The sequence below is a fragment of the Nannospalax galili genome, unplaced genomic scaffold (assembly GCF_000622305.1).
Source record: "Nannospalax galili isolate Female #2095 unplaced genomic scaffold, S.galili_v1.0 scaffold1631, whole genome shotgun sequence".
NCBI classification, from domain to species: domain Eukaryota; kingdom Metazoa; phylum Chordata; class Mammalia; order Rodentia; family Spalacidae; genus Nannospalax; species Nannospalax galili.
In genome coordinates this window covers 304,037-314,520 of record NW_008329035.1, presented here as the reverse complement: position 1 = coordinate 314,520, position 10,484 = coordinate 304,037, and the positions used below count along the sequence as shown (strand labels likewise).

At 47.9% G+C, this 10,484-nt stretch overlaps 1 protein-coding gene across 7 annotated transcripts in view; it reads left to right on the top strand.

The window, feature by feature from the left end:
* Jade1 (jade family PHD finger 1) overlaps positions 1-10,484 on the top strand; it is a 60,314-nt gene that overhangs the window by 275 nt on the left and 49,555 nt on the right. The window contains exon 1 of one of the 7 annotated variants that reach the window (XM_008830286.3): positions 82-211. The exons of 1 other annotated variant lie outside the window; for it this stretch is intronic. Coding sequence is in view for 1 of the 6 variants with exons in the window: in XM_029562040.1 (XP_029417900.1) it covers positions 1,851-1,869 (19 nt within the window). In the remaining 5 variants the exon portion in view is untranslated. Of the gene's footprint in view, positions 1-81; positions 212-294; positions 392-1,339; positions 1,461-1,482; positions 1,870-2,254; positions 2,371-10,484 lie in introns of those variants that run through there. 5 more of the 7 variants (XM_008830276.3, XM_029562041.1, XM_029562049.1 and 2 more) reach the window with 5 other exon arrangements.

Sequence of the window (10,484 nt, the reverse complement as noted above, 5' to 3'; positions counted from 1 at the left end):
CGGGGTGCGCGTCTCGGTCCCGCGGCGGCGGCGGCGGCGGCGGAGGAGGAGGAGGAGGAGGCGGAGGCGGAGGCGGCGGCGGCGGCTGCTGCTTACGGCGGCGGCAGGACGAGCCGAGAGGCTCAGCCATATTTGATGGTTTTGTTGCTTTGCTTGGGAGTTATCGGGAGTAATTTAATGCCGAAGGTTGCTGCCTAGTGGAAATAATATAGTACGTCATTAATATGGCGCCAAAAGATTGGGTTGTGTATCTGTAGCGAGGGAGGGAGGGAGGGAGGCGACCAGAGCGCAGCGTGACTATCCCACCAGTAACTTGGGCTTGCCGGGGCGGGGGCCGGAGGAGGAGGCCAGGATGATTTGGGGGTCCTGAGAATTGATCTATGTTGGATCAGTAAGTTTTATTCTGATTATTATTTTCAATTTTTTGGGGGGATGTAGAGGTTTTTAATGTGTGGAGAATATGAGGTTTTCAGGTTAATCATCAAACGTATCAGTAGCAGAAACCCAGTTTATAGATAGAAAAGCCAAAGTGCTAACGTTAGACTGCATGAAAGTGGAAAGCATAGTAGCAACTTGGTAGACAGATGGCAATGGCAGAACGCAGGTTCGCGTACATACATGAATCCAGAGTGTGTGACAGTGTGTGGGGGAAGGAGGATATGTTTTTCCAAACATAGGTGTGAGTAGGTACATCTATGTGGAGTGGTCGCAGCCCTAGCTCTTCTTACCGCGTCACCACACGTCCAAAATATTCATTGCATCGATTCAAGGGCAGTGAGAAGCGGGTGAACGAACAGCTTGGCAATTAGATTCTTCCAGAATAGGTTTCCAATGATGAAACCTTTTACTTATAGCGAGGCCGCTTGTAAATCGTAAAAGCCTTAATCGGTGAAATTGGGAAGGAGTTACGTTGGTAGAGCAAAACACCTATTAATCCTGAATTTAAAACGGATTGCAAATTGCAACCTCTGGCACCGTTTGCAGATTGCGGGGGTGGGGTCTATGAGTCTCCGTGCTGCCTTAATGCACACGCACAGCGGTGTGTACCGCGGGACTTCAAGTTGCAAAACCCTTCCCGGTGCACGTGTCTTGTGCCTGTGAGTGTGTTTGCGAGTTGGGTGCTGTTGTTCGGTAGTCAGCAGGCTTTGCGGGTTGGCTTCGGGGATGGCTTACAAATGTGGGAGAGGGATGGAAGATAGAATGTTGACCAGGGAACCGAATCCTGTCGGAACGGTCCTATTTGTTGGAGAAATTCGATCCCTTCCACCTCCTGCCCGCTCCTGCCCGCTCCCCCGCCTCCCTGCCCGCCTTCGGGTAGGGAGGCGGGGCCGAGGACGCGGCTGCTGCTCAAAGTGGCGGAGCGCGGCGGCGGGAGGCAGGTGCACGGCCCCCGCGGTGGGGGTGCCTCAACTTCCGCGGGCGTTTAAATAGCAGCCTCTCTCCCCTCCCACCGGTAATAGGTGACCTGGCGGCCGCGGGCGGCGGGGGAAAAGGGACCGAGGGACGTCCAGGCGGGAACCTCTGCTGCACGTGGGCAGGTGCTGGCTGGCCTCGGGGCCAACTTTTGCAGCCCGCGTTCCGGAGTAGGCAGAGGGGCGGCGCGGCGTGGAGATGGGCCCCGCGGCGGCCCCGGCACCGTTCCCTGGCCGTCGCCTAACGGTCCCAGGCGCACCGCGCCCGGGTGGGGGCGTTGGTGGATACGCCGGGCCCTTCTCCGCGCCGCGGGAGCCCCTCACAAAGCCCGCGGCGCGGGGAGGCCGCCGCCCCAGGAGCTGCCGGCAGCCGGGCTCCGTCTCTGGCGGGCGGCAGCAGACGTTTGTTTGTTGCTTGCGCGCCGCCTTCCGCGCCGGATGGCTTCCTGTGACAGAGGTGATCCACAGTTTCCAGAACTTTCGGGGGGCGGGAGCGCGAGCCGAGCCCGCCCCGGGCTGCGCTGCCGCTCGGCTGCTTCGGCCGGCCGGGCCCGCGGGGGTCGGCGCGGCGGTTTGCAGCGGCGCAAGTGGCATGCGGACGCCGGGGAGCGTTTGATTTGCAACTGGGGCCGAGCGGGTTGGTGCAGCTAGCGGTGGCGGCGGGAGATGGCCACTTTCAAACACGGGACCACGGCGGGGACGCGGGACGGGTTCGGCGCCGGGGAGGAGGTGTCATCTGCACACCGGCGCCGGTTCTGGCCGGAGAGGTGGGAGTTACTTTCCCCTCCTCCCGCGCTGTTGTTCCTGTCGCCTCGGGAGGAGCGAGAGCGCGAGGGGGCGGCGCCGCGCGGAGCAGGGCCCTGCGCACAGTGGGCGGGAGGCCGGCAGGGATGCCCGCGCCTGCGGCCGGCGGCCCCACCCCAGAGTCGCTGCCCCGGCTCCCCACCCGGCTTCCCTGGTATGAGACCCTCCTCCACCGGCCCGGATCCCACCGTCTCCCGCGGTCGTCGACTCCCGGCTCCCCACCATCTGGGCCCCTCGGTCCCGGATCCTCCTATCCTCGCGGAGCTCACCACTTTCCACCCTCAGAGCTTTCCTCTGCTGGGCTTCCCACTTTCCGACCCCTCAACCATGGGTCCCGGGGCCCTCATCTCAGCTCCCACCTCCCCAGCATCCTGCCCTGGGTTTCCGATTTTGACTTCCCTCGGCTTTCCGCTTCCCCCTCCCCTTAGAACTCCCCCCCCCCGCGTTGTTTCTGGGCTCCCCATCCTGACTCCCCTCCGAGGCCCCGGCTTCCCAGGCTCCTTATCCTTGTACCCTGGCGGAGGGATTCCCACCCGGGCTCCCCCTTCTGGGAACGCGGGGGCGGCCCATGAATTGCTTTGAGCAAACAAAAAAAGCGGGCGATTTAAACGTTCCTTAGAAACCCGTTAGGAACCCGTTAGGAACGAGTAGTCGCCGGGAGACGGTTTAAAAGCAGCTTCAGGTGCCTTTCTAGAAACTAGGAGGGGAGGGTCTTACGCCCCTCCGTTGATCTGAACCTGGAGGGGATTTAATAAATCTTTTTGTAAAATGTTAGTTGCAGTGAACAACTTAGCCGACTTAGCCGCGGAGCTCGGCTTTCATGGTCATGGAAGGGGATCTGAGGCTCCCATTCCTCGGCCTGCTAAGGCGGTTCTTTACAAAGAGGTTCCTTAGATGAATTTACCCTTTTTCTGATGCCTGCTGTGAGGTAACTCTCTAGCTGCTTGTTGCTCAAGGCTAATACCTTTCAGAGCTAAAGAACTAGTTTTAAGATTCAGGAAATAATTTCCCTGAAGGCTGATGTAGTATAGTGGTGCACCAGTGGTTAGAGATTTTTCAGAAAGTTGCATTTCGATCTGCTCACACTAGTTAGGATTTAATGATTTGTAGATGGAGAAAAGAAAGGTTCGCTGAAACCACACTTAAAAAAACACGGGATGTAGCATCCAGCCACTTCTGCACTTCTGGGTGTAAGTGCACCTCATGACTGTACCCAAAGATAACCACTGTATCCCTTTACAGATAATTTTTTTAAATCAAAATAAGGTTGTAGTATACACTCATACCTGCGTGCCACCCCCCCCCCTTTCTCCCACCTATCTTGGTAAACAGTCACATTGATTTCTAGGGCATGTTCCAATCTCCCCATTTGACTCTAGTGTCTTAAGATCAACTTTCTCTAAATCAGCGGCACTTCAGGCCCTTCAAGGACCATTCGTTGCATCTGGTTGTTTTCTTTAAGTAGATTCAAGACCTTTGAGGAAGCACTGGACATTGAGCAGGCAAGCCTTTGGTAATAAAGTTAATTGACTTAAAACAGTTAAACCAAGGTAGTGTTTATTTTAGTTTGAAATCATAGATTTGGAGATCATCTGTTTGGAAAACACTGCAAGGAACAATGTGGCTGTCTGGGTGTATTTATCCACAGATTGTTGGGGAATGAGTTTTCACAAGTTTGTTTCAGTTGTGAGGTGGCTGAAACAAGCTTGAAGCTCTCAGATGCAGATCTCATCAGGGCTGGGAGTGAGGAGGAGGCCTATGATGCGTTCCTTGCTTCTGTTCCTGTTGGTGAAGGTCTTCCTTGTGGTTTAGTAGTGTGGGCATCTGTTACAACATTACAATCAGTGGTCTGTCAAAGTTGTCACAAAAATCCAGTTTTCCCACAAGGTTTGCAGAGCGGATGTCCTCTGGAAGACACTGGAACACTGAAGAAAGAACATCTTGCTTCTGGTCTGAATTGGCATTGAGAGGTTTGACTTGATAACTATGGCGTGTTCTAACCATCTCTCCTTGTCCGAGTTTCTACCTTAGGAAACTAGTGCCTTGTTCCTCTTTTACTCCCCTTTTCTCCACAGTGGCTGTTTGCTTGGAAGCCTTCATTTTTTTTTTTTTTTTTGTCTTTTCGAGACAGGGTCTCCCTGTAGCCCCAGCTGTCCTGGAACTCACTATGTAGACCAGGCTGGCCTCGAACTCACAAAGATCCGCCTGCCTCTGCCTCCCAAGTGCTGGGATTAAAGGCGTGTGCCACCAGGCCCGGCTTGCCTTCATTTTTTTATAGAAGCATTGACAACACTAATCAAAGTATTTTAATTGCTGAGATTGGTATACTGTTTTATTGTTTCCCTGAAAGTTTTATGGCCCTATTTATTTCGTACATTTTCGAGGTCTTCCAGCCTTCTCCTCATGTATTTAAATTTAGGGTTGGGTGAGTATGCATGCAGCCTTAGGCTCAGCAAAAAAAGTATGAATGGTTATTTTATTTTGTTTCATTTTTTTCTCCCTCTGCTGGGATTGAACCCAAGGCCTTTTGCACTGAAACAAATTCCTAGGCCCTAGTATTTTTGTGTTTGTGGAGTATAATCCTAGATTGAGATTTAGTTGAAAGAATCTTCTCATTTCTCCGATGTTCTTTTCATCCTGAAACTTAGGTCTGTGGTGAAGAAGGTGTATGTTTTGATTTTTTTTTTTTTTTTCAGTCGTTTCAGTTGGTGGCTCCGATAAAATGAGTTTCTCAGCCTTCCTCCTAAATGCACACAGGGTCCTAGAGGGCCTTTTGATTTGCAAGTGAAAGTGACACTCAACTTTAGCGGGTGGATGCTACACATTTGCCAAGAAGGCTTTTCTATTTTCTAGCCCAAGGCTTGAGTGATAAAGAAGTTTTTACTCACCCAAAGCTGCAGAATGATTACCAGACTTGGAATGAACAGCTCTGTACTGTTTCCATTTTTTAAATCATTTAGTAACTCTAGACCTATAGTGTGCACTATGTATTCAACAAGTAGTAGTTGTTTTTCTGCAGTGTTGGGGATAGGTCCACGGTTTCTTGTGTGCCAGGCAGTGTTCTGTCACTGAGCTGTACCCATAACTCTAACACCAAAGTTTACTATAGAACTAAGGACTATTATTTGGTTTTTTGCTTTTGGCTCTTCAAGTAGAGTTAAGATATAGAGTAAGGCGATTGAGGATAAAGTAAATTTATTTTTAAATTACTTTAAAGTTTCCATGCTGGAGTTTGAACCCAGAGTCTCACACATGCTAAGTATTCCCTCTGTCACTGAGCTACATCCCTTAAGTTATTATTTATCTTTTTGCGACAGGGTCTCCCTATAGTCCTAGCTGACCTGGAACTCACTCTGTAAATCATGTGCTCCTTGTTTATTTTTAAAACTTCCTGTTCTTTTGGGCCATTTGTTGAGGAAATTAAAACTATAGTTTGCTGTTAATGAAGCACCCAATTAGTAAGTTTAAACAGTACCCATCACTGACTCTTCCACTGGAACTTCTGTTAACAAAGACCATTTCTGTACAGTTATATGAAGTGACAATTCAGTGGTGAGGATTCAAGCTGAGGAACACATTGGGTAGTTTTAACTTCCTTCTTACTCAAGGGTAAAAGAGCAAGAAATACAGGGGCTGGAGAGATGGCTCAGTGGTTGAGAACATTGGCTGTTCTTGCAGAAGACCCAGGTTTGAATCCCAGCACCCACATGGCAGCTAACAACTGTCTGAAATTCCAGTTCCAGGGGATCCAACGGCCTCTTCTGTCCTCCTCGGGCATTGCACGACATGGGTGCTCTTATCTACATGCAGGCAATACCTGCATACACATAAAATAAAAATAAAATATTTTAAAAAAAGCAAGAAATACAGCAAAGTTAGTAAGCTCCTTGAGGCTGAACTGCCTGTTTTGCTTTTTACCACAGAGAACACTTCAATTTAAGTTTTTCTTCATTATATATGGTTCTCTCAAGTATGGGACTGTAGTGATGCACTAAGATGTGGGGGCTGAGGTCTGGTGGGTCGTGACCTTTAAAGTCCAGGTTGTTCTTGAGATCTGAAACCCCTGACTAACCCCTAACCCCCAGGGTAAGCTGTACCTGGCATTTGCATGTTATTTCAGGGATTCATGAGGATTCCCTTAAGTGCATTGTATTAGTCACTTTTCTGTTGCTGTGATAGAAACACTGACCCGAGCAACTTATAGAAGGAAGAGTTTATTTGAACTTACGATTCCAGGGAAATTACAGTCTGTCATGGCAGGGAGACCTGGTGGCTGGAGGTGGCTGGAGCAGGAGCAGCAGGAGCGAAGCTCTCACATCATCACACAGGCACAGGAAGCAAGAGAAACGGGAGATCTGGCAAGGCTTAAGAACTCTCTAAGCCCACCCCCCCAGTGATGTGCTTCCTCTAGGATAGCGATACCTTCTAAAACCTCCCAAAACAGTGCCATCATCTGGGGACAAAATGTCCAAATAGTTGGAGCCTATGGGGGACATTTTCATTCAAACCACCACATGCGTCTTGGGATTCTAGTTAAGTATTTAAATTCTGGCAACTTCTTTCTATGAGTCTTCTCTCTGATTAATTAGCTGTCACCGTTAGCCATGTGTTACTGCATTGCTGCCCGTAATACTTATTTTTCTGTTATTAACTTGAAAACCAGATAAACATTTTGTTGGAAGTTTTTATTACTTAGGGTACACCAGTTCCAAGTAGGAGCCTCCAGGGTTTTCCTTTGAGGAAGATTCACTGCTCCCTGGATATTGCCTGTGTTTAAGCTGTTACTTGCCACATCCCTGCTCTGTTTTTGCCTAGTCTTCTCAAGTACTTAAGGAGTCAGTGTGTCTGATCCCTGACTTTGTTCAGGGCCTTCGCAGGATCTGCTGATTGATTGTCCTTTAACCATACATACTCTTTATTAATTTACAAACACATTGCCAGCCTGCTGATTTGTAGGAAGCACCCTACCCTGGGAGTCAGCCCTTTAGGTTTTATAGGTTGTGTGGGGTATTACAGCTACTCACCCTTCGAATGAGACCAAAAGATCAGTAAGCCTGTCTGCTTATTATGGGCATTGGAATTTGAGTTTTGAATACATTTCATGTTCTCCCTCACCACTTAAAATATGTTAAAACAATTTATAACCCAGAGACTTTCTCTACAAAACAGGCTGTTGACCCCTGATGTGTGTTACCTTGTTTGTGCTGGTAAACAAGTTGACATTGAATTTTGTTTTGGTAGTGGCTGGGATATAGGTCAGTTGGAGCATTTGCCTAGAAAGCACAAAGCGGTTTGATAACCCCCCACCCCTAGTACCTGGGTGTGGTGGTGCTTATCTGTAATTCTAGCACTCAGTAGGTGGATGCAGGATTAGAAGTTTAAGGCTACCTAGGAAGTTGGATGCCAATCTGGGATATATGAGACCATGTCTCCAAAAAAAGTTTGATAATATAGAAGGACTTGGTTGGTTTGAGGGCAGTCCTTTCCCTTCCTTATCTGTTTGTCCTTTCATCCATCCATCATCTATTCATTTATCTATTTATCATCTATCTAATCTTAATTGACTTTATTGTGGTTTTTTAGAATGGGGTAGCACCTCATTCCATGAAATGGAGAAAGTGGCCAGGTGTGGTGGTACACACCTTTAATCCCAGCACCCAGGAGGCAGAGGGAGGCAGATCTCTGTGGGACCGAGGCCACCCTGGTCTATATAGCAAGGCTAGCTGGGGCTAAAGGGAGATCTTGTCTCAAAGACTTAAAAAAAAGGTGTTCTTAGACTTGGTTTTTTAGATTTCTATATCCCATTTGAGAGCCCCTGTGTGCCTGTGTAGTCACCCATAGCTGTCAGGGGGTCTGTGTGAGAGGTAAGCACTTTGATTGGGTTCCTCTGTAGAAGGAACAATGCCAAATTGGGTGCATGTGCAGTTAATGCCTGCTGTTCTGAGGACTGGCTTCCTATGGCGGGTATGACTTTGGAACTTCTAATGTTTTCTTCCAGCTCTCCCTTTGCATGCTTTACCTGGCAGAATGGCAGGGGCAGGCACCTTCACCTTAGCATGCCAGGAGCCAGGCTTCAATGTTGAAGTTGACAGATGCCTGCTTGGATTCCATGTTAGTTGTCTGCTCCCTAATTATATACAAAGTGGCTCATCCTTCTAGAGTCCGCTCTAACTCCACCAGTCCTCCAGGAGCCTGGGAAGACCGTGGTCCAGGCACCCGGGAGGAGGCAAGCCTACCACCTGCCAAGGGGGCTTTGGTTCAGTTGGCTGATCCTCTCTAGGATTCAGTGTGCTTTCTTTAAAGTTAGGAAATTGTATCATGTTCTTTTATCTCGGAAATCTAGTTTAGCACTGCAGTTACGATGACTATGGGTTTCTTTTGGGAAGGTTTTCTGTAGACACATCGTGTTGTGAGAGGCCTTTCAGCTTTAGCCTCTGAATATTTTCCAGACCTTCTGCTAGGTTTTCAGGCCATCTGATGTTTCCACAGCCGTAGTGAGTCCTCATGCAATTGTGATGAAATGTTTGTTTTCCTGGGTAACTCACTGATGTGTAAGTGCAGTCTCTGCTAAGTGTACTGTCTGGTTCTTCAGATGGATACATTGGGAGAGTTTCTCTTGCTGTTCAGGACACTACTATGAAGCTCTTCAGTGACTTACTGGTAACTGATCACTTCTGACAACTGGCTCTAATCAAGGAAGAAAGTTCCTCAGAAGCAGCTGCATTTCAATCTGTATAGTGTAATTGTCTTTAGCTATTCGAGTCTGCTTTCTGCAGAGGCTGCTTTGTATATCCTGGGTAAGAACATCTGTTTGAACATTTAAAAATCTTTTAAAATTACTCTGTAGACACTTGCATCCATTGGCTTATTCCACAAGAGGTGCAGGAATAGGTTTGGAATCCTTTACCCTAGTTCATTCAGTTTTTCTCTTAACGCATCATTCTTTAATGGTCTCTTAGTCTGACCTGAAGGGAGGCAGATGTGTTAAAACCAGATATGTTAGGTTCAGAGACCTCAAGGCAGAATGGAATGCTTATTTCTGAATGCTTTGGGAAATAAACTTGTTATATATTCTGAGGATATTAGTCTTACCTTAGGTTTTCCTGGTAAATTGTAAAAAAAAAAAAAGAAAAAGTTTGAGAATAGGACTAGAACTTATGGAGCAAGTGGACTAGAACAGGATAGGCTGATGGCAAATGGACTTGGTGTCTGCTTAGGTGGCAACATTGTTAAGGATTCTTTTGACCTAATCACCCGGTCCTGCCTGCTGTGCTGCCATGGTTGGGGGAAGGTGTATTTGCTGGCCGTCTCTGGAAGGGAGACTATTTTTACACCCCTCCCCCCAGTACTGCTTTCCAACTGAAGAGGAAGCTAAAACCTTTTAATTCTTTAAATAAGGATGTATTCATGCGTGTGTGTGTGTGTGTGTGTGTGTGTGTGTGTGTGTGTGTCTGTGTGTCTGTGTGTCTGTGTGTCTGTGTGTGTCTGTGTGTCTGTGTGTCTAGGCCAGAGGTTGGCATTACATGTCTTCTGCTCTTCATCTTATTTTTTGAGACAGGGTCTCAATAAACCTGACTTCCATTTATTGGCTAGACTGGCTGGCCAGTCAGCTCTGGTAATCTGTGTCTCTGAGGCCCATCCCCCAATGCTAGGGTTATAGATGCCTGCCACCATACCTGACTTTTACATGGATGCTGGAGATCCACATTTAGATCTTCATGCTTACACAGCAGGCACTGTGCTAGCTGAGCCATCTCTCTATCCCTGACTCTGGCTGTTGTTAAATCTTTTCAAATACAACATTGGCTTTTTGAAGGCTATCATGGCCTAATCCAGCAGAATGGGTGATAATAGCATTTCATAGCATCTTTATTTTTTTCCAGTATTTTTCTTCTGTGCCATTCCATCAGGTATTATTTTGATGTGAGCTTCTGTACATACCCCATTTGAGGAGGCAGCTTATTGCTGCTGCTTATGGTGATAGGAGAAAAACTTACCTTCCAGCCAAGCTAGGCTCCCTCAGTCTCTGGTGAGGAGCAGGAAGACTCTTCTGATTTTGGGTCTTTGCTGTTAAAATACAGGACAGAAAAAAGGTGTAGTACAGGATCACAGTAAAATTTCATATTAAAGGTTATCAAAAGAAATAAGAGTTCCCATTGTTTTGTCTAGAACATTGGGCCCTCTTCTCAGAACCACTTCCAGAAGTTTCCCATGAATATATAAGAAATTGATGTATGTATCCTTTACTCCCCCCCCATATAGATTAGA